Source organism: Hemibagrus wyckioides, linkage group LG04, assembly GCF_019097595.1.
Source record: "Hemibagrus wyckioides isolate EC202008001 linkage group LG04, SWU_Hwy_1.0, whole genome shotgun sequence".
NCBI classification, from domain to species: domain Eukaryota; kingdom Metazoa; phylum Chordata; class Actinopteri; order Siluriformes; family Bagridae; genus Hemibagrus; species Hemibagrus wyckioides.
Genome location: NC_080713.1, coordinates 16,487,682 through 16,512,328, shown reverse-complemented (window position 1 = coordinate 16,512,328; position 24,647 = coordinate 16,487,682). Strand labels below are relative to the sequence as shown.

General features: G+C 39.4%; 2 protein-coding genes across 2 annotated transcripts in view; both read right to left on the bottom strand.

Annotated features, from left to right (window-relative positions):
- Positions 1–9,121, bottom strand: part of edc4 (enhancer of mRNA decapping 4) — a 28,511-nt gene extending 19,390 nt beyond the window's left edge. Inside the window, exons 1-12 of the mRNA XM_058387970.1 lie at positions 8,908–9,121; positions 6,307–6,463; positions 5,452–5,563; positions 5,267–5,366; positions 3,882–4,068; positions 3,494–3,641; positions 3,283–3,387; positions 1,486–1,595; positions 1,159–1,242; positions 904–999; positions 597–696; positions 109–289 (exon numbers count right to left, since the gene is read on the bottom strand). Of these exons, the coding sequence (XP_058243953.1) occupies positions 109–289; positions 597–696; positions 904–999; positions 1,159–1,242; positions 1,486–1,595; positions 3,283–3,387; positions 3,494–3,641; positions 3,882–4,068; positions 5,267–5,366; positions 5,452–5,563; positions 6,307–6,463; positions 8,908–8,995 (1,468 nt within the window). The 5' untranslated portion in view covers positions 8,996–9,121. The remainder of the gene's footprint in view (positions 1–108; positions 290–596; positions 697–903; positions 1,000–1,158; positions 1,243–1,485; positions 1,596–3,282; positions 3,388–3,493; positions 3,642–3,881; positions 4,069–5,266; positions 5,367–5,451; positions 5,564–6,306; positions 6,464–8,907) is intronic.
- An 808-nt stretch (positions 9,122–9,929) lies between these two features.
- Positions 9,930–24,547, bottom strand: nutf2 (nuclear transport factor 2). The gene is made up of 5 exons (XM_058388030.1): positions 24,397–24,547; positions 19,579–19,700; positions 17,620–17,691; positions 17,129–17,227; positions 9,930–11,194 (listed from the first exon to the last, which is right to left on the bottom strand). Exons 2-5 carry the CDS (start codon positions 19,675–19,677, stop codon positions 11,081–11,083), a joined length of 384 nt encoding a protein of 127 aa, XP_058244013.1. The 5' UTR covers positions 19,678–19,700; positions 24,397–24,547; the 3' UTR covers positions 9,930–11,080.
- Between the last annotated feature and the right edge of the window lie 100 nt (positions 24,548–24,647).

Genomic DNA, 24,647 nt, shown 5'->3' with positions numbered 1-24,647 from the left:
AAAATCCTTCATCCAAAAAGCTTCTATTCTAAATATTAATAAATATAAAGTTCATTTACCTCCACCAACATTACTTAAAGCAAGAACAAGCAATAAGAAGCAGCTAACCTGTGGTCATGCTTTCACTCTCCTCATCTGGAGGGAGGACTTCAGTGTGGCGCAAGCGAGCACGGCTAACATCCTGGACACCAAAGCTCAGAACAGGGTGTGTGAGTAAGAACTCTGAGACAGCCATAAAGCTGGCATGGCCCTTCTCCTGATCTTGAAGAAGCTCCATCACATACAGAACCTGCACAACACACACAGTCAGAGGGCTGATCTGGAATCAGGTCCCAGCTTTTTCAGCCTAAATCTAATGTAAAGTTTAAAAGAATCAAAACAACTGTCTGCTATTCAAAACATTCAATTATAACAAACAATCCCTATAATAAAAAAAACAACAAATCAAAATCTATGGCAGTTATTACGAGATTAGCATTTCATGAATGCATATAGAACATATATTTGTAACAATACTTTTTATTCCAGGCTGTTTGCCAGCTGCCAGGTTAAATTGAATGTTTTTGCACTAGTGTGTGATAAGGACAAGGTCAGACCTTTCTCTGCACATCTGTTAGGATGAGGCACTCAGCAGATAGGTCCAGACTGGCTTTCAGACTGGGCAGAACACTTGAGTTAACTGGGTCAGGGCTAAACCTGCAACACACAACATAATAGAACTAGGTGAGAATATTCATCAAATCGAATTCAATGGCTTTTGTGCACAAGAATTTCATTTGAAGAAATGTTTTTAAGCATACTATGTAATTCACTGGTACAAAAATGAAAAGTATTTATATGCACGGTTTTTTTATTATATTAAATTATTATATTAAACACTTTGGTTATAGGAAAAGAACACACTTAATAGTCTGTAGACAGGTCCATGATACTGTGCACCACATCTTCAGTTCCTGGTTCTGATCTGCTCCGGTGATTAAGAATCTCCAGAACGGAATTCTACAGAGCCCAAAAGAGAAAAAAGTACTGCAAACACACATTGAGGGTATCTGACCATCAATCACAATCATAATCCCTGCTTCAACATTCCACCAGGATAATAATTCCCAGCATTAGAATTACTCAGGATTTGTGTAAAATGACTGCATGGTCACTCACTCTGGGTCCTGTTTCTTATGGTTGTCACAGAAGAGGAGGCAGGAGAGAGGCCTTCCGTTATGTGGCTGCCACTCATGAAGACATCTGCAGGTCAAAAGCAGTTTATTTGAATCATAAGAGACTGAGATGTACAGCCTGGTCTTTTAGAACTGCAAGAGCAAACCACTGGATCAAAAACTATGCTTACATCAACAGCATGAGAAAACTACAAACGAGAACACGTAAAGCTACTCCTGATATTAAGATTTAGAACACTACCACAACAAACTACTAAAAGCAACCTTTCTGCCAAGACAACATCCGTGAATACCTGAAGAATGAGCATACCTTGGTTGGTCCTGTCCTTCAATATAAATCTGCCAGAATTTGACATAGCCATCATGACTGGCTGTGGCGAGAACGGTGCCGTCTGGAGACAGAGCTCCCTCGCTGATACGCTGCACAGAAACAGATCAGTAAAATCATTTCAGTAAAGCACATCAGTAAAGTCCCCAATCTGCAGCAATTTGATTTTGTGTGCTGACATATTTTCCTTTCGAAACAGGAAATCAGTGAGACAGCATGTTAGAGGGCTTACACCAAAGTTACACCACACCCCCTACTGGATCTCAACAAATTTTACTGCAGCTTACTGACCAACTAAATATAGAAAACAATGTCTAAGGACATCCTAGATGATAAGAATCACCATATGCATTTGAGCCGAGATCAGCAGAGATGCCCGAGAAGTGACAAAATTATACAATCTCAAAAATAATATCCCACAATGTTTTTTTCTACAGTTATACCATCATATTATTGATCATAACACTTAGAGACAAACACAAAGAGCTGTGAAACACCAGGTTTTTCTACTACCTGCAAGAAAAAAATTTATGGCTTGTCTCATATCAGATCAAAAATTTCTTAGCCACTATTAATCGTTACATTTTCACATCCCTCTTCGCATGGTTTGCAGGTCTTAAACCTTCACCACAAAATGAATAACATGATGAGAATAAAATCTCCTTCAAAATAGCAGGCTGACGAGCTGTCCTCTGTCACAGTGTCCCTCATTTTTACTCAATTCCTGAACACATTTTATCGGAGCAATTATGGACATCAAGTAGCCAATTTAAAAGTGAAGCTAATTGTTTGATCCTTGACCCAAGCACACATTAGAGGAGAAGAGCAATTAAAAAATATATGTTTCCATGGGAAGGCTGACATTTGTAAAGAACTGGTCATCCTTAAAATGATCACATTTAAGTAATTATTTTTTATTTTACTTCATCTTGATTTTAGGCTCCTGTCTGGTTTTTAACATTTCTGACCAAAATGAAAAAAAAAGTTTAGCAAGGGTTTTACTTTTTGTTTCTGAGTTATGTCTATGGATTAGCCCTTCATACCTGACTGCATGTGCTCTGAGCCTTGCTGGCAATTTTACCCAGTAACCTGGCTGAATCCATAATCACAGCCATCTCAAATATCAAAATATCAATATATTTCAGCATGAACATTTTAGATAAAGAACTAAATTAGATAGGCTCCAGAACAGACACTGTCGGCCCTATTTGACTCATTTTCTGTAATCAAATATTCATCTCCTTTAAAGCACCCTCAAATTAAGAAAAAATGCAAATTCAGTAATTGTTCATGTAATTAATTTGCCAGTAAAATCACTTAGCATCTTGCAGTGTTATGTTAAATGCCTAAGAAGCCACATATGCAAGAAGACCTGTCACAATCTTGAAAATTATTCAATTTATCACCACATATTTTAGAATAATCAAAAGCAACATTAAAGATAAACAGGCATTTCTAAACACTGAATATGAGGAAAATTAAAGAGTATTTTAACCTCCACTGTAAGAGTAATTTTAAACTCATGCTTATCAAAATGTCTATTACAATAAAAATATGTCCATATATATTCCATCTATATTTTGACTGTTTATGCATATTATATAGAAACATAAGATTGTAAAATCTAACCTTTAATAACCCTCATCAGCTCAAATAACTGCAGTTACACAATTATGTAATAACTGAGACAGATCTGCATAATAGTGCATCTTGTAAATTCTGCATCAAGTAGATGATCTATGACAGGAGCAGAGCACTAAAGAGAGGATTATGGCTTACCGTTGTGTGTCCTTTAATGGCGATGAAGCCCTCTTTAATCTCTGTGGCATCCACAGGCCAGGTGGTGTTACTAGAGCGTAGGATGTCAAGGTCCCAGACCTCAGCCTATGATGCATAGCGCAAAAGAGAAAGAGACACTTAGTCAAGAGGAAGTACAAAAAAATAAAGCATGAATTTTAGATTCAAATGAATAAATGGGTGCGATATCTACCCTATCTTCATGCAGCAGTGCTATCGTCTGGCAGCAGTCCTCTGGGTTCTCCTCATTGTCCTCAGGAATGAAGGGGCACCAGATGAGTCTGCGGTATGAGTTCAGCGGTGTGTCATCAGGTCTCCGGACGTGCACAATCACTTCATCTCTAAGAGACATGGTTAAGGGGCAACAGGACAGTAATAGGACCTTTCCTGATACACACACACTCTTCTGATACTGTGTCTTTAATGATGTACGTTGGCTAGCTGACTGCTGTGGGCTTTACTTCTATGTCTTTTATAAAAGGTATAAAAGGCAAAGTTTAAGGCTTTCATCTAACACATCAAGTTTATCTAGTTTAGGCTGCAAATAGTCAGAAATAACTACTGCTTTATGAGCAAGATACTGGATTTTGCTGTTTTGGCTGGTGAGCTGCCAGATGAACATGTTGCCGGCTTCATCTACGCAGCCCAGAAGAGTGGAGTCAAGATGGGCGAAGGCCAGGTCTGTGACGGCTCCAGTGAAACCCTTAAGCAGTGTGCGCTCTGTCGAGCCCAATCGCAGAACCCGTACCATATACTGATTACTGGCACCTAGGAACAGGAGAGTTAAGAGCAAGTCAAAATCACCTTGCTGGGTGCAAAATAACACAAGTCAATATCAAATACTATAAATGGCTTGGTTGATCAGTTGTATTTGATTTAAGTGGGAATATTATATTTTCCCAAAACCATTTATTTTATAAACACTGTGGTCTTTTTACTACTAGCAAGAATATCAAACAATTGATATAAATACATATTTTCTTGAAAAATACAATTATAACACTTAAGATATATGTGGTGTTAGTGCAGTTGTCTGCATATAGTGTACATGATGACTTTTTTTTTCCAACCACAGCAAAGTACTTTATTGTGGATGTGTATGCAGTTTATGTAAATGCATTGCTTTGCTCTTTATCAAGCTAACTCTTTACCTAAAGCAGACTGATGATTCAAGCCGTTTTAGAGTTTATATTGATTTCATGGCGTCTTGTTTCTCCATTTTGGAAAAGAACTTGGGAGATGAATTCCACCCTAAACCCTTAAATCGCACATTATGTGTAATCTAGCCCTGTGCATTGTGCCAGACTTTCTGAGGCATAAGCGGCTTGTACATAGAAATCCTGGGGAGCCTACTGTATCAGAAATATCATACGAGTTCGAACTTCTTCTATAGCAGCTCACTTGGATTAATGTCACGTGACTCTGCAGCACATTCCACTGCACCCAGAACTGCACAGTACTGAGGTGTGTCTGTGGTGACTGAAAATCATGTTACTTGGATGTATTTGAAGGCAAAGCGTTTCATTTTTAACGGTTTTAACCATCAATCGGTATTGTTTAGCCGTGTCGCTAGTTTAACAAAAACACCCCCAGAGTCCGTGGCAACAAGCGTATACTTCACTGATTCATACAGCTTCAGTGAACAAAAACAAAGGAGCATAATTTGTATCTGAGCACAGTCTCTCGAGCGTGCACTCGAGGTGAATCCACCATTTGCTTTCAACATCATCTCTGTGGAACAAGTTATTATTGTTGCTGTCAAAAAAAATCCTTACATAAAACTAGAATATCAGAAAAGGTTTTTTGTTTTTTTAAACATTTTTACCTCAGTCCCAGCCTTTAACCACAAAGGGCTGCTTTGGAAATAATCAAAGCTCAATTCACAGGCTTTTCAATCAACAGCTGCACAACAGTACAAGCAGCAAAGAATTAATCAGACATCAATTCAAAGTTTGTGCACGCTTACCTCTAATGGCATATGCCAAGTACGCATTAGACACAGCTATTAGGTTGCCATAGTAGTACTTGTGCTCCCAGTCATATTTTGCCACTGGCTGTATTTTAACCTGTAAAAAAAATATATACATTTGTATAAATCCTCTACTACATACGTATAATCTAGTCCTTAATCTAATGCCACAACAAACTAACCTTGTTACTCCCACGTGCTTTACTGTCAATACTAGAGTCTCGACTGGCAACAATTACCACATTGCTTGCTGTGATGGGAATACAGGTAGAGCCATCGTCACCAGTCAGAGAACTACAGAGTAAATCAGACAAACACATTCAAAATCAACAGACATCAATGCAGGTGGTTGGTCAGTCTCTCTCACACAGAGAGAGGGAGAGAGAGAGAGAGAGAGAGAGAGAGAGAGAGAGAGAGAGAGAGAGAGAGAAGACTCTCTAGGACAACATGCAACACAGCTTCACAACAGAATCACAATTCTGGTCAAAATGTAACTGTATAAGGCTCACAAAATTCAAACACTTTTGTCTCACTCACTCCGTTTCTCCAGTTAACCAACATAATTTTAACTAACATAAAAAGCAGCAGAAACGCAAGATGAGTAAACATTTAGAGCTCAATGGACGAATGTTTCCCCAAATAAAAGCTGCAAGCTGCTGTTAGACTTAAGCCACATGGCATGATATCACAGTCAGCTGCACATGCTGTAAACTTCTGTAAAAAGCACTGGTCTGATCGTGAGTGAGCATTCTGGTTTCCCTATGGCATCATTTATTTTGTGTTTATGGTATACATTAGTAAGGTTCACTTCTTGGCATGAGGCTTTTTTTTTTTTTACCGGCAGTATTTCAGAAAGCATTCTGCTAAACCTGGTTGCTAAACCTGTGATTACGTCACGGTGTCCAGCAGCCAGTGAAACGGACAGAGTCTGCAAAGTCCAGTGTGACTACAGTGGTGTTAGCAGATGATGTTGCTGTTTAAAGCAAATAAGAGCTGCAAATGCGAAAAAAGGAAAAAGTGGGAGAAAGAATTCTTACATTGTCTGAATATCTGCCATGTTTATGTTGTCAGAGCTGTGAGTCGCTGGTTCCATCATAGCACTTCGAACTCCTGCTCCAATAAGGTCAGTCCCCAGCAGGCCGTTTAGCTCTCCATTACATGAGGTCTTCCGCTGGCTCTCACCTGTAGTGCTGTCTGTGAACAGACAGAAAGGAAGGACAAACTATGCTTCTACTTGAATATATACAGCACATTTATACATATCAGTTAATACTCATCACCCCTGGCAGCTAGAAGTTTACAAAATAGCAGATAACCTAATAAAGTCTTACAAAGTCGAATATAGGACTAATCTGCCAGGCAAGGAGTGAAAAGAGACACTCAGAGTTCTAATCATGTTAAATATGCTTAAATTACTACTACAGTTTTATGGTCAAAGTGACAATTTTACAGGTTAAGTCCTGTCACTATGTAGGAGCATATCAGTGAAGAATTTCCTGCTGATTCTCTTGATTAAAAAATAAAGAAACTATAATTAATAAAACTTCTGTAAAGTCTTTCTCTTAGAAATATTTTTACCCTAACAATTAAAAGAGTAGATTCTGTTTTTGTTGCACATTCAAATTGATTTAATTAGATGAAACCTCATTTGCATGAATAGCTCAAGGCAAACATGCAGCTGCATCTATACATCATGCATGTACATTATATTGCCATAGGTTTTGGGACACCCCTCCATATCATTGAGTTCAGGTGTTGTGTTTCAGTGGTTGGGTTTGGCCCCTTATTTCCAGTGAAACGAACTCTTAATGCTTCAGCATACCAAGACATTTTGGACAATTTCATGCTCCCAACTTTGTGGGAACAGTTTGGGGATGACCCCTTCCGGTTCCAACATGACTGCACACCAGTGCACAAAGCAACGTCCATAAAGACATGGATGAGAGAGTTTGGTGTGGAGGAATTTGACTGAGTCCTGACCTCAACCTGACAGAACACCTTTGGGATGAATTAGAGCGAAGATTGTGAGCCAGGCCAAAACTGGGATGTCTGCCTTTACATGCACATGAATTTAATATGGAGTTGGCTTGCCGTTTGCAGCTATAACAGCTTCATCTCTTCAGGGAAGGCTTTCCACAAGGGTTAGGAGTGTGTTTATGGGAATTTTGACCATTCCTTTAGAAGCACATTTGTGAGCTCAGCCACTGATGTTGGACGAGAAGGCCTGACTCTCTGCTCTAATTAAGATAAGATAAAGATCATCCCACAGTGGGATTTAAATTTAATTTAATTTAAATTCCCATAAATTCATAATTCATCCCAAAGGTCTTCTATCGGGTTGAGGTCAAGACTCTGAAGTTCCTCCACACCAAACTCACTCATCCATCTCTTTATGGAACTTGCTTTGTGCATTGGTGTGCAGTCATGTTGGAACAGGAAGGGGTCATCCCCAAACTGTTCCCATGAAGTTGGGAGCATGAAATTGTCCAAAATGTCTTGGTATGCTGAAGCATTAAGAGTTCGTTTCACTGGAAATAAGGGGCCAAACCCAACCACTGAAACACAACACCTGAACTCAATGATTTGGAGGATTTGGAGTTTTGGATGTCCCAAAACCTTTGGCAATATAGTGTATTAATTAGATAGGTAAAGTTTCTCAGGACAAACTTTAATGCTGGATGTGAAGGCAATGGGAAGTTTTAGAAATAAACAAAATGGAAAGAGTTTATTTAGTTTTGTGATTCCACATATTTGGACATGCGTGTAACATCATGTGACAATTATTCACATCACTAGAAATATATAATATGACATCACATCTACAGTAACCTCCAAACATAAGTGCAGTCATAATGCAACATACACACGGGACATATCACAGCACTCAGCTCAGTGAGAAGAATGCTGTTTAGGGTATTTGAGTGCTATCACACTTATATCACATGACATCACTCAAATGTAATAGCAGTGTTTTTATGTGTCACACGCCTGTATTGCACTAGTTTTATGATTCCACCTATTTTAGGCGTTTTTAGACTGATGAATGGAGGGAGTGAGATAGAAACATGGAGCGAGACTGTGTGTGCGCTACTGATAGATAGATAGATAGATAGATAGATAGATAGATAGATAGATAGATAATGGATGAAGTGTGCATGTAGCCTAAGAGCACTAAGAGGAGTGGCGTTTATAAATGTTTGGTCTCATAATAAAAATAATATTCATAATAATCATCATCCTCATCATCATCATCTTTAATAGCAGAACAGAAGGTTGTCTTTGCAGAAGCCACCATAATACGCCTCTATCACTTCAGAATTTTGGCGCAAATGAACAAACCAGCGAAGTGGCTAGTTCAGTGGTTAGCTTGGTGTGCTAGCAGGCTAACAGCCGACGTCAGTTTGTTGTCCTTCTCTCATTCAGCCATAAACACGGAGCAGAGCAGAACATTTGGCTATAAACTATCCAAGCGATTTATTCTCTTCGTTGAACGGCAAGTCATTATGTAGCCGAAGTTAAAATAAAAGGACGTCCAAGCCTCCACAACGCGACAGCGCACTACTGCTGCGGCCTAGCGCGCTAATGCTAACTGCAGCACCAGCTAACCAGCTACACCTGCCCAGTTCCCGGTAACTTACCGGTGGAGTTGGTGGGTCGATCCAGTTTCAAGATATCTCTGAGGTGCTGAGTCGCGCCTTCTATATCTATACTGGAACTGGAAGCCATAAGGTCTGAAAGGGGCCGAAACGTTGCAGTGAGACAAATTACCACTTGTTTTGTCTTGTGCTCACCCCTTACGAAAATCTTACAACTGTGTTGACTTCCGGTGGTGCGCCGGTTTTTTCCGTCCCCCTCTACCAAGAGACGTTTTGTTAGTTCCCACCGCTGTGTGCACGTCATCACATATAAACTGCTTTTCTCCTAGAAATCTATTCATATCGAGTCCTTCAAAATAATCCCAGACCTTATTTAATTAAACCACCATTTCAATTAAACAGCGCGATATCGTTATAAAAACAACAGTGCCATTATACTTGGATTTGATCGCCTTTATTTCCATTTAAGTTACAGGTCAGAATATTGAAATATTCTACGCATTTTGTTTTAAAAAGGAAAATGCGCGAATTTCCTTTCTCCTTCTTCTGCTATCATTTATTGGAATGGAAAATCTCCAATATAGCAGAGCACACATGCAGAGAATATATAAACATCATTTGCATGAGACTAGAAAGAAATATTGCAAATAAGACTTGCGGTAAACAGGTCAGCTTTTATCCCGAAGCTCCAGTAACACTTCTTCAAATACTTGAGTGCTTAAGCAAGAGGACACAAGCCACAGTGAAGGGAGTCTCCATCATCTGTACAGTCAGGTCAAAGTCATAGTCATGCCAATACAAGTAGCTTCCACGAAGTCCTTAACATCACTTTATTGCTCCTGTAAACATAGTGATTTTTCCTCAAGCCTTTCTTTGCTGTCAAACTGAACTTTCTCAAATCCAGATAGTTAAGGTTAGTCTTAATATTTGACAATAAGGCCTACTGGCGAGTTGGTGTACTTGAACCTAGAAGCAGTTGGAAAGTCACAGTGATATTTCAGCCTGCAAAATATTAGTACTTATTTAAGCACAAACCATTTCTATATAATTATCTACCTTTCTGAAAAAAAAAAAAAAACTTGCAATAATAAAAGAATGACCGTCACCTACATTTAGGCAAATATTTTCTTGGCAAAATCATAAGAACGAACCATTTCCCAGGGCAAAAGCCCATTAGAGCTCCACAATGTTATCTGCCTCTTTAGACCTTTATCATTATTGAACAAAACACGTTTGATAAATAACTACAGGTTATGTAGAAGAGGAGGCAGGTTACATACTCCCAATACTGCTGACTTTATACCTGTAATGCATGTAAAACAAATACAGTGACATGTAAGTCATTACTACATTAGAAAAGTTTTATATATAGTGTACCAATGGCTTATTTTGCTAGTTCGGCAAATTATCCTTGATGAAGATTACCAGATTCTTCAAGGCTTTTTCTTCATTAAGGAATGCTATTGTCAAAATGATTTCCAGCAGCATTAAGAAATTGGTTAAACATAAGCAAAAAGATGTAAGACCAGACAGTCAGAGGAACAAGATGATGCCATGGTTAAGAAAAAGTCAAAGGTTTTATTGTGTCTTGTGGCTTGGTAATTATTGTCACAGAGAGCAGTGAGCAGAAGGTGAGAAGCACACTGGTCTGAAGGTGTGGGGGATTTGGGGTAGGGGTGTTTATTTTAACGTTTCTTTGGATAGCTAGAGCAACCTGACATCACAATGAATGGAGGCTCCAATGTTCAAAAGGGAAAAGGAAGAAGAAGAAAAAAGTGCCAATAAGCAAACTCTAAAAGCAAGCAGATAACATTAAGTACGAAAGCAAAGAAAGGCAGTTAAGAGAGTTATTAATTCATAGTCAAACTCAAAAACTAAAATGTAAATAGTAGTAACTGGCAGACGTTATGTTAATATGTCTTTTTTTTTTCCCAGGTCAGTGTCTTCTGATATTCGAGCTCGCCATCATCATGCACATCAGCAAAGGGGAAAGGGGTCGCTTTGATGGATCTGTGGACTTTCAGCAAAGAAACGCTTCTCATGTCTGGAGCAGAGGCGCTACTATGTGCCTGTGTGTTATCTGTGATTTGACTTCTTGGAATCCGGTGCTGAATCTCAAAGATGAATGAAGGGCAGACTGAGGTTCAGGCATCACGGGGGGCAATGTGCCCCGTTCTCCACCTTCCCCCATTTCCCCCAACAGTTGTGGTGCTGTTTAGCCAAAATTGTGGATTGCTAGGCGGAACATGTCGTTGGTGCACACCCACGCATCATTAATGTTCTTCAGGATGAAGCTCTGATGGAACCCCATGATGGGATCATCATCTGCCTACAAAGACACAGAACAACAGGATTAGTTTTGATTAACGGAAACAGACTATTCTATTTGTTGCAAGTATTCAACTATTTCAATTCATTAGTGTCTATATCCATTTTCAAATCTATGCATTAAAAGATCACAGAAGAATGCATTCTCTCAACATAAGCAATGTTTACATACATATACAGTTTGCAGATCATATCTCAGGCAAAAAGCATAGCAAAGACATATGGCAAAAAAGAAAGTAGAGGTCATAATACTCAACACGGACAAGGCTCAACAAATATATATCGATAAGCCATGGCATTAGAACCACCTGCCTCATATTGTGTAGGCTTGCCTTATTCCCATAGTGCATCTGGGTACCATGTCCATCTTGGACCATATTTGGAAGGTAATCAGTGCAACAAGGGCCAAATTCTGACGGCTAGACAACTGGGTCACTGTGTCTCAAAAAACACCCGGTATTGTGGGTTTGTTTTCTCACAATGCAGTGGTTAGTACCTACCAAAAGTGGCCCAAGGAAAAACAACAGATGATGCTCTCTGCAATATTTTTGTTTTGTTTGAATACATTGTTGTAGAATGAGTACACGTGTTCATAACAGTATTCTTTAATGGCAGTGGCCTCTTTCAGCAGGATAATTCTACCTGCCACACTGCAAAAAATTGTTCAGAAACGGTTTGAGGAACAAGACAAGAGTTCAAGGTGAAATCTCAATCCGATCAAGGATCTGCTAATGTGCTTGCGCCTGATACCACAGCACACCTTTTTCAGGGGTCTTGTGGAGTCCATGCCTCAAAGGGTCATAGATGTTTCTGTGCCACAATTGGGGACCTACACAATATCTGGCAGGTGGGTTTAATGTGATGGCTGATCAGTGTATATCTCATTATGGCCTACATTTACATAAAGTCAGTGAACAAGTGTCAAACAAAAGCCACATCTGGTATTACTATGCAGCTGAGAGCAGCACTAATTACAGGTATATCAGGATTGAGAAATATCTGACGAGTGAGCAGTGTTTACTCTCATGTGTCCAAAAAAAACCTACAACTACTTTAAAGGTTTTAAACAACAAATGACAGCAGGTTCCCCAGGTTTGCAGATTAAGCGCATTTCACATTAGAAGCATTACTGGGCATCCTAACCAGTCATAGCACACTTCATTTTACACCTGCCTCTATGTTTTATTCACTGGTTTAGTCAACAGTTTATAACAGGCAAATATGTTATAGGTAGATATAATGTAAATCTATACTGCCTGGTCAAAAAAAAAAAAGCCACACTATTTTGTTGGACCACCTTTTGCTCTGATTATTGCATGCATTTGATAAGTTTATGCACACCATTTATTTTCATCTAGGAGTTGCATTAATTTTTTGCCAAGATCATGTACTGATGGAAGAGTAAGACTTATGTAAAGTCTTCCAAAGATTCTCAACAGGGTTAAGGTCTGGACTCTGTGGTGGCCAATCCATGTGTGAAAATGATGTCTCATGCTCCCTGAACCACCCTGAGCCCAGTGAATCCTGGCATTGTCATCTTGGAACATGCCTGTGCCATCAGGCAAGAAAAAAATCCATTGATGAAAAACCTGATCATTCAGTATATTCGGGTAGTCAGCCAACCTCAGGTAAACTTCTTTGGGACATAACGGTGTTGAACCTAGACCGGACAAACTAAAGCAACCCCAGATCACAACACGACCCCCACAGGCTTGTATGGTAGACATTTTGCATGATGCGTGCATCAGTTCATCCGCCTTAACCTGATGCGCCCATAACTCTGGAAAAATAGGGTAAATCTGGACTCAACAGACCACGTGACCTTTTTCCATTGCTTCAAAGTACAATCTATAAGCTTCCTTAGCAAACTAAAGACCCCCCCCCCCCAACTAGCGTCACTGATAAGTGGTTGTCTACACAGACTACACAGCTGTTTAGTCCCAAACCCTTTAAAGATTTTTCCCGACCACACCAGGAGTAAGAGTAACATCTTTCATACAACTACAGGATGTCTTCTGACATGGTTAATTAAGAAAGAAGCTAGTCACTGCAACAGCTAGGGTTAAATAACTTGTTGCCAGCTGAAGCGTAATCACTGCAGTAATTGTCCAGTGGAAGGTTCTTACCCATTTGCTTACATCCAGGTGGTGATTTTTTTTTTGGGCCAGACAGTGTAAAATATAAGCATGCATTAACACTGAGTACAAAGCTATTAGCAGCCATAAGCAGACAATTAATGGAGTGGTTATTATATTAACACCTAACAGATTAGGAGAATTGTCGAAATTAGACAAAGATTTTCTGCTGCTTTGTTTCATAAAAAAGTCTATGATTGCGAGAATCTCTCTCCCTTACCAAATATTTGTTTTCACACTGTTTATGTACGTAACAAAATTATTATACACATTACTTTCTACTTTTAGCCACCTATTAAAGTCACATTGAATGTAGTTCTCTTGGGCTTAAAGTGCATAGTAGTTTCTAGCATGCATCTATCCCCCTGATGTACAGCGTGAGTGAAATATCGATTAGTCCATTACAGTAGTCAGGAGCTGTCAGAAGAGGGCTGGCCAATTGAAGACAGACGATTATTGGTAATGGTGAAAATCATGGCAGTAATTGAACAGAAATTTCTCTTTAGCTGCTCCACTTAATAAAAATCACATCCCTGAATGAGATGCTGTTCTGAACGGCTGCAAAACACACAGGAGGACACTAATGGATGCTTGTACTTTTTACTCAGTTTTACCAAACAACCAGACATTAATTTTAAGGTCTTCAGCTGTTCAAAAAAAATTATTTAACCTATTTAACCAATTTAACAGAGAGAGAGAGAACTGAATGAGGCACTGATTCTGCTAAACCTTTTGCTAATAGAGAGCAATTTAAGGCTGAGTGTATGGTTCCCATTAAGCAGGCAGTGCAGGGAAGAAGTTTCATATTTAACTATTTTGGCACCAGCATCTATAGCTCTCATAAACCACCTTCAAAACTGCTGTCATTTCCATGGATGTGTAGCCTGCCTAATTTGATTCTTCAAATATCAGTAAGATGTAAATGAACAGATAACTGCTAGAAAGGGAAAAACAGGAAATCATCTACAATGGGGTTTAATCAATTACCAATTTTATCCAGCCCAAGTAATAAATGCATTGCAAAAGCTCCACTGAGTGACAGTAAATTGTTGAAATGTGTAATGCTACTACAGATTAAAACACCACAACAGTCGGGTGCCAGTAACAATTAAAAGACGGGGAAAATTTCAGTGGAATGATACTGTAACCCATGTGGTACTGAATGTTTGTATGAATCTGTCAGTATGGATATTTGCACATTATTCATTGATCATTTGCTTAACAAATGCAGGGAATGTACATGAATACTCTATGAGAGAGTAGGGACTGGTATGCATCTCTTTTCGGTCCCTCAAGCCTGATCATATGCATGACAATAAATAAAACCTACCTGCTCCTCATTTCTGTTTAATACCTCTTGAACTTGCACATAACAGCAGTGCTATAGACAGACTGGCTTTTCTTTTTCAAGTGCCTCCAGAGGTCATATGTTTACATACCCCTTGCTGAATCTCAGAGCCAGGGTGGGGGTGTTTGTGTTCTGGGTAACAGGCAAATATCCTATGGAGCTTTGGAAGGGCATTACAAAATGAAAAATAATGAGATATTTAAACAAAAGACTGTTGCCTTCTTGAGCATCAGTGATTGCACCTTTTGTAAAAGTTGTGTATGAGTCCCTTAGCTGTCCTCGGTAATCAAAGATGACATCTCAACAACATATAGCCTCTTGGAAAAGAGTCAAATATGCAAAAGAAGCTGGAAAAGCAAATAATGTGCAAGTGGAATTTTCTGATGAACTGTGGGCAGTTTAACTGCACAGGACAAACAAGGGACTCATGAAGAACTCACAAAACATAAAAACAGTCACTGATCATCCAGGATGCAGTTTTAAGAATCAAGCACATGTCAACTAGTCTTCTGGACTGCATATGAACTGTTATGGGAAATAGCGTATTCAGGGTAGCACTACATAAAAAACAAACCTCAATAAGATCCCACTTATTTCTTTTAAATTATTGATTTAGCAAGGACTATGTAAACGTATGACCTCAAATGTATTAAGAGCCTGTGTATGCACATGCCTAGTTATTACATTTCAATAGATAATCTATTCTAATTAACAATTTGTGGGCATTTTCACAACTCCACAGTTCTGTTAACTCTGTTGATTCATTTTGAAATGACAAACCTTTAGTAGATTTGTTTTGTTTTTTTGGTTACTCATCTATAAGGATGTTCTTGCCAATAGGTGTTTCAGAGTAAAAAAAAACTCATGGCCAACTATACACTAATGTAACCACTGGTGTGGCAGGTTTGCAAACATTTACTGGTTTTGACAGAATGTGCCATGTCCTTGAGACCTGACAGGTGTAAAAGTGTTATAAGGACACTAATACACTTCATTTAATTAATGATGCGACAACTTTTGTCTTCTTGATTCCTATATTGCATGTTATACTATGCTAGTTTGATAAATCACAACAATCCTGTATGAATCCGACAATCAAAAGACCTGTAACATTATTGGCATTACAGTAGTGCCCCGTTTCAACTTGCGTCGATTCCGACTTTACGTCGCTCATCCTTAAATATTAAACTGAAAAATTAAATCCAATTTATGGCACTTTACACAACCGTACGTCGGTATAAAAGCCACGTCACCATCACCCAGATCGTCGTCATCATCATCCCCCTCTAACAACTAGTTCACCACTTCCAACTCCAACTTTTTCGTGTACACCAAGCAGAAGACATGCCAAGTTTAAGGTAAAGTGACCATTGTTAATGTAATAAATATTGTGGGTTTTATAAGCCAAGTCTTTAATACACTACAGCATTTATACAGTACCGTACAGTATTTTTGATTTCGTTTTTCTATTTATTCATGTTCACTGTGCAGTAATTATATTTGGATTGTATATGAACACTTACATTCAAGAGAACAATAACAATTTCAGGGTATTTTAGGTACATTTGGGCAGGTTGTAAGTACTTTGTCGTCTATTGTGTCATTATAAGGAACATATACAGCACTTTATAGGGGCATTTCCGATTTGCGTCGAAAATTTACGTACGTCGAGTCTCTTAAAACCAATTAATGACGTAGGGCCGGGTATGAGTGTATTTTATTTCCTAAAGATAAAAAAATAACCTTATTTGCATGTATAAAGTATTTTTTTCCTAATCATTAAAATACATCTTGAAGAATGTCTGCCTGGCTAATTCATTTTCAGTCAGCTGCCTCATTATTTCCTCGTCTACAGTAAAATGTAATGACCGTTATTAAACTGGTGTCATGCATTTAAGGAAAAATTATTTCACAAAAAATGGCAAACGGTTAATTTTAAACACTGAGTAACTGAGTTTTCAAAATGACCACCACGCAGTTATGAACACATCTCAGGAAATGATTTTAGTAGCAGAAGCACTGAGCACTGTCTGAATCAGGGCAAGCAGAGCACACACGTCCTTACACACAGTCAGAGAGGAAGGGAAGGCCATGTGACCACAGAACATGTGAGGTCATAGGTTGTGCAGAGCAAGCCTGAAGACCTCGTTGGTGCAAACCCAGGCATTGCTGTAATGTTTCAGCAGAAAGGTCTGTTGGAAGCCCAGCACCTGGTCTTCATCGGCCTGACACACATGAATACACACGCGCACGCACACACACTACAGCTCTGAAATAATACCTCTTCATTGGTATCTGCAATTCTTTTCACTCTTTTCTCAAAACTGTGCAAATAAAGTATAGTGGATGGCAAGGCTAATTCTAATCAGCCCGCCAAAGACACAGTAAATGAAGTCTTCTGTTTGTCAGTTAAGTAGAATTCAAAGAGACACAAGGTCACTTAAATACTTACTTTTAGTTGTCCTACTACCATACTCAATATGCAGCTATCAGGAGTGGGCTGGTGATCTTGTGCTGTTATGCTGTGGGCTATTTTTGTGAAGGGCAGGCTCTGAGGAGACAGAAAGATTCCCTTCATATATACATTTGCTAGTTGCATGAAAAGACACATAAAACCTCATCTACTCAAAATTCACTATTCCTATCCTACTACTATCCACTATTAAAAGACATGCAGTGAGAGATCAGTGCAAAATTAATACTGTTGCCTCAATTGTGCAAGATTTCAGCTGGTTACAGCTCCAAGCATACACAGTGAGCTCTTGAAAACAAACATCAGAATATAACAGGGTGTGGAGCACAATTTGCTTGTAACCAAACTTTAGGCAACAGTCAAATGAACCCAACTTATGCCTTTAAGCCATCCATATTAAAACCCCTGCAAATGGCTACACACTATTAAAGTATATTCCAGCATAAATCAATAAATAAGTAAATTCTTACAGAGAGTTTCTCGACAATCGCTGCTTTTCCCTGGAATTGCTGCCCTTCCCACGTAAGGCATGACGCATCAATCTGTAAAAAGAGAACACGATCAGGTAAATGAGTGACTGATGCCAGCAGAGAGAAAATAGAACAGAACAGACCAGACACAACAAAGACAGAGGTGAACCACTGGGCCAAAATATCTGCAACTCTTCTTTCAAACAAAGTGGTTCAAGCTTTTATTTTATCTTCCTGGCCTGTATAGCGTAAAAACAACAAATTTTAATGCACAATGCTTCTTGTAATAAATCAGCTAAGATGTTGCAATAGCCCAAAGAAATCAAGTACTATAATGTTGAACAAACTAGTGTCAGGATAAACGAATGAAAATACAGCCAACATTTAATGAGAAATGAAGGCCACTGCTCTCAAAAGGTCAGTGTCTACTTGAACTACAACCTAAAAGTCATTGACTGGTTGCTGTGCATGTGGCATGTCTCTCAGTCAATCTGCTGAGACTGGAACAGGCAGACATTACTGATTCAGAGCTCATTACTGCAACACCTACATAACAGAGGAGTATTTCATTGTATTGTTCTAAGTGTTTTGCTGACTTATTCCTCTTCATTTTGACCGACGCAGTCTAGCACTGGATAACTCTGATACACAGAAGTCTATAATTGTGTTATATGTTCCTGTCACATCTTTCTCCTTTCCAAATCACAGCTTCATGTGAACGGTGAAACAGCGGTATGGTAGCTATGATGTGTTTTTGCTATCAGAGACTTTACATCAGACAGCATACACTTTTTGCCAGTGAAGTTTGCAGCCGTCGCAAATTTTTAAACTCGGAACAGGATGGAAGCTTATTCTTCTAAATGTAATGGTGTTGTCATGTGTTACAGCTTCTTGCTCCACACATTAATTGACGATTTCCTTAGACTTGCAGCACATAAGTGATGCCACACAACATCTAGCGGCAGTCAGTTCTACTCATTTTATTGTAAAGCACACTATCAACAAACATACTACTCAGGCAAGCAGCTGAAAAAGGTTCTGTCACAGCGAGACGTGAAAATGTGGTCCAGGAGGAGATTCTTTGCATTATTCAATTCAGTTGGTTATACAAGCTCTTTGTAACGTTAATGATCAGAGTAATTCTTTTCCAGTTGGGTCTAATTATCTACCAGGTAAAAACAGGTCAAGCTGGCAAGTGCTAGTAAAGGGAAAGAATGCATGAGACATCGCTTCTAATGCAACATCACAGACAAGAAAACAACAGCCAAATGCACTGTGTTCTCTGACAATGCTCTCGACAAAAAAAAACAAACAGAAACATGAACTTGTACATTCAGATAAACTGGAGCGTATTGCATATTAAAGTATGTAAACAAAAGAGACTAGTAGGCGAGAACTTGTTTCGACAGAGCTGAAGATGATCCATTCTGCATCCACACAACTTGTTTTGATGTCTTGTGCCAGTTTCACAAAGATGACGTAGCGTTCATACTACACTGCAGGAGCTCAGATCTAGCTCGTCAAACATAAAATTCCATGCATGCAGAAATCCAGATTTTGATATACAACTAAACATTCAGCCTTGTGTGTAATACTCATAATTCACACATCAGAAAAGCTACAACAAGCACCAGGAAATCAATTGTGTTCCTTTGAAACAGAAAGGAAAAACATCTTATGACGCAGCATTACTCAGATTGCATAAAAAGCTCAGCAACATAAATAAAACAGACTGAATGACAAGAGACATATATATAGATAGATATGATAATATACTGTATCCATGCTTGACACAACACCACCTTAGATCAGTTGTCTTTCTATAGCAAAACAAACATGGTGGAAATGCAGAATCAGGGAGAGAGACAGATCGGCTAAAATAATATGAAGCATTACAAACAAAAATGATCCATAGTATCTGCCCTCATGTAACAAACGTCTACTTGCAGCAATACTTACATATATTGATCCAAGCTGAGTTCTGTCTGTGTCAAACAGTTGATAGTAATGTTGAACAAAGCTGGATCCTATTTGTTCCCAGATCGGCTTGTCTCCCATCCTGATTCACCCAGCTACAGGCACTGGTAGAGAAAGCAGCAATCAACACAATGTATAACAACATTTCATCTTTGACGTCTCCTTGCTGGAAGATACTCATGCACACTTGCAATTTGTGCTGACTGCTCAAATCAGAAGAAAAAGAAAAGAAACAAACAAACAAACAAAAATCCCCCCACTTTCCTCTTATCAGCCGCAGCCAGGTCTTTGGTACTTTTCCCTGCCTAAGATGCTATAGTCTACCATGTAGCTGCACTTCACAATAATTACTTTTCAATGTCAACTGAAAAATGAATTGCAAAAAGAGGGAACAAATTTGCATAATAATCTTGGAGAGCTGCTTGTGATGACTGTTAGAAGCTGGAACTGAAACCATACGTTGCCAATAATGTATTTGTGGTTTTCTTGTTGGTCAAGTAGGCTTTCTTCACTGGAAGTAAAGCAAATGTAACGATTAACTGCAGATTGTAACATGGCATAATAATGTCCAAGGGGCTTAGTGTCAAATTTCAGTTGCTTGCTTATCCATCAATCAATTTAGAGCTCAGCAGTAACGACGACTCTGCAAAAGTAACTTCATTATTATTTAGATTTTTTTATTTTTATTTTAAGAATGTTCATAGTGATGGGGTTCATGTCAGAGTGTGTCTTCATTGCACTGCTATAATAAGTGCAATTACAGTATCGGGGTGGTCAGGGCACACGGACAAGTAGATTATGTCTAAGCCATTAGCTCTGCAAAGACCAGCAACTAGCCACTACCCAATTTGTTTTACCAACATCAAGTTCATTGGCTTTATTTGCATTATATTTCATCTCGCACTCCATTGTTTAAACTATTTATTAGTTGCACTACTCAGTACCGAATCCTGCAACACTACACGTAGCAGCCGAGGAAACAATCTGACTATCATTAGGATTCATTAGCGTTCACAGGTGAGGTACAAAAACTCTACAGTACAGTACTCACTTCAACTCAGTTCTCAGTTACATGATGGCAAGAATACATTTTTAGACACCTAGGACTAGACCTTGCATTTGTTTGCCCAATACCCACACATTCCTGTTAATATACGCACATTATTCCCGTTTATAAAAATTTATTAAATACTTCAATTTCACTGCAGCTACCTCAGCCCAATGTTGCACATCATTGCACTGCACGTATCTGCACTCTATTTAAAAAGAAATCATAAATACTACACACAAAGCTTATAGATATACAGCATGTTACGTTCAGTTTAAGAGTAATGGGTTAATGATCCAGGAAATATATTCTATTGCACTTTAAGTGTGTTAACCTGCAGTGTGCTTCATTTATAAATCTCCAAATACACATGCTCCCTTAAGAGAACTTTCAACAAAGATCCACGGTCCCAATTTATACAATCTCTCTTGCATCATTTCATCCTAGTTTAGTGAATCATGGGTGGAATTAACACTACAAAAAAATGACAACAATATTATCCTACACTCACACCAACAAGTGACTTGCAGTTTGTCTCTCATGGCCCTGCAGAGGACCCTAAGGCTGTCAGATGCAGGTGTGGAGAGTCCAGCACTTTCAGTTCAGAAACTAAATATCGCTCAGAATAAAAACTATTACAAAATAAAAAATTACACAATTATCAGTGTTAAAACTGGTTATTTGAGTTAGACTTCATACTAACCACGTACATACACTCATTAATGATCTACACGTTCCATTCTTTTTTTTTAACAAGAGGTTTTATACAAAAGGGTAAGATTAAAGGCTTTCATTTTAGTGCAGCAAACAGCAACAGTGAACTAAATACAGGAAGGAACTAAAGCGGTGAGTGGGGGTCTGAATGCACCAGACGATTGGTCTGATGAATCATTCCAGAAAGTCTTTCCGGTTTGTCTCTTTACCAGGTCATGCCTTATTTGCATGAGAAAATCTCAATTCAAATGTCACCTGTCACGGGGCTCCTAAAGGTACAACAGAAAATCATTAAGTGCATCATCGGGAAAGCACAAATTCAAAACCCGGCACTACCTCAGCAATCAGCAGGCTGGAGTCCAACGTTTTATCTCAAATGAAACACTCTGTACTCTAACGTCTAGCGGATGAATATTAAGGGCTGCATCATCTCAAATGGAACATTAACAGTCTTTTTTCCACTGACAGGATGTAGAAAACGCTGGCTTTTACTTATCCACCAAAGAGTTGTCAACTGTCTTGAATTTTTTTCATTCAGTCTGCCCCTCCAAAGCTACGTGGGCAAAGCTGAAACCCATTGAGTGAATGAAGTGTCTAACAATCAACACGTCGTTTTTCCAGTTGTGCATCATTAGAGTACAAGAAGTGCACTTCTCACTGGCATTGGAGTATTGAACACAATACTCACACTATTGATACTTCAAAATGACAAAAGTGCAAGCATGTGATTTAGGATGCCCTCTAGTTAGGGGGAAATAATGTGACACTCCCTTGTCCATCTGAGCAACGCTAAACAATCTGAGCTCAAATATGAGGAATATGTTATTCTGTGATGCATTGTAAACAGCAATTTGAAAGACGTGGCAGTTGACTTCACAAGTCTCTGAGAAAGCATGTGTTTGCTCTCTGCCTCCAGGTTAGTTGCTGTGGTGTGTTGGGGAGAGGTGACTGCTGAGTGGGAACTGGCAGAGAAAACCTGTTGCTTCATGAACTAACTAACTAAACTAACATGAATGTAGGGTTACAGTTTTGACCCTCTGGTTTTGGTAAAATTTGGCCAAGAACTAAAGCCAACTGATATGTACATTATATTGCCAAAAGTTTTGGGACACCCCTCCAAATCATTGAATTTAGGGGTTGGGTTTGGCCCCTTATTTTCAGTGAAAGGAACTCTTAATGCTTCAGCATACCAAGACATTTTGGACAATTTCATGCTCCCGACTTTGTGGGAACAGTTTGGGGATGACCCCTTCCTGTTCCAACATGACTGCACACCAGTGCACAAAGCAAGGTCCATAAAGACAGAGTTTGGTGTGGAGGATTTTGACTGGCCTGTCCTGACCTCAACCTGACAGAACACCTTTGGGATTAGATGTGTGTTTATGGGAATTTTTGACCATTCCTCTAGAAGTACATTTGTGAGGTCAGGCACTGATGTTGGATAAGAAGGCCTGGCTTGCAGTCTCCACTCTAATTCATCCCAAAGAAGGGTTGAGGTCAGGACTCTGCAGGTTCATCCACACCAAACTCTCTCATTCATCTCTTTATGGACCTTGCTTTGTGCACTGGTGTACAGTCATGTTAGAACAGGAAGGGGTCATCCCCAAACTGTTCCCATGAAGTTGGGAGCATGAAATTGTCCAAAATTTCTTGGTATGCAGAAGCATTAAGAGTTCCTTTCACTGGAATTAAGGGGCCAAACCCAACCCCTGAATTCAATGATTTGGAGGGGTGTCCCAAAACTTTTGGCAATGTCATGTATAAATATTTATTTCTATAACAGAAACTTTATAGGGTTGGACACAAAAGACCTTCAGATGTTTGGGGATCCTCCCATTAGCACGTGTGTGTAAATATAGAAGAAATGTGACTAACTTTTTTATGTAAAAAAAAAAAGAATTGAACACACGTGCTCTCAGATCATCTAGTAACAAATGAACAGAGGAATTTTCCCACTGCTCCTATCTGAAGGCAGTGACTTATTCAGGCTTAATGCGCGGTTATGACTTACTTCTTAATGAAGTGATACACACCCTGCTCCAGCATTACAGGGCTGTGTGATTAGATGGGGTTGGAGTGCCACCTTCATATTTTCCACAGGATTATTTGCCTCTTAAAGACTGCTGAAAGTAACTTCCCGAGCTAGTCACGTAGTTCATGTAAAACTGCCTCATCATTTAGACGGCGCGAGCACTCTCTCATGCAGCTGAGCAATAAAATGCACAAACCCCCAAGATCACTTAGCAACTACGTTGATTTGGCGCTATCCAAACACACTGAAGGAAATGAACTGATTTAAACTTTGAGAAATGTCTGGTCCGGTGAATCCACTCGCTTTTCCACGCTACCCGTGCCTCCAGCCCAGCTAGCCTGCTAACGTTAGCTGGTTCAAATAATGACCCAGATTCGAGCGCTAGCAAAATAAAGCTGCACCCAGTTCTGTGGTGTAAACTCGGTAGAGCTGATCGAATAGGTTATAAATTCGTTTTGTTTCAAACTAGAGGCTGTTAGGCTCAACACATCTCAATTAACAAGTTCTACTAAGTTAGGACACGAGGACGCTGTTCAGCTAGCACACACGTTAGCTAGGCATGTAGCTAGACGAGTGTTGATTCATTGCGCTCGTGCTACAGCTCACCTAGCAAGTCCTCGCGAGTCTGAGACATCAATATACTGCCAACGTGACGGCTAAAAGAACATGAAAGCGTTAGCTCAAGGCTAGCTCGTGGTGGCTTTTGCTCTATAGGGACATGGAGCTCAAATCACGTTCCTTTCTAAAAATACTCTGAGTCACTCGAGCTGTCTGCCGGACTTGAGTCGTTAGGCACCGGCGCGGCCCGTTAACACTCCCGTCGCACAGCATAGGCGTGTCCTACATGCTAGCTAGCTCACACCGACCCGCCATTTCTGACAGGATAAACCCCCGCTAATGTCTTTTAACACATTTCTACAATGATATATAGATATTTACGTGATGAATCAGAACATACCGCTTTAAGCTTTAGCCGGTATGTGATATTTTAATTCTAACAGCTTACCTCTGCGAGCCCTAACCGTAGCTATCCTCGGGTCCAGTTATGGCGATTACAGCGCGCGGTGGAGAAGCTGAGCCTCCTGCTCTTTTGCGCATGCGCAGTCAACATGCACATTTGAATGTCGGGAGATTAAGTTTGGTGATAAGTTTGAGCAACACTTGACTTCTTGTGGTTTTTGTGTGGAAAACGGGAACTGGGATATTTCATTGGTCCTGGGACGCCTAGTGGTCTGCGACAAGTCTTTAACAAGTAGT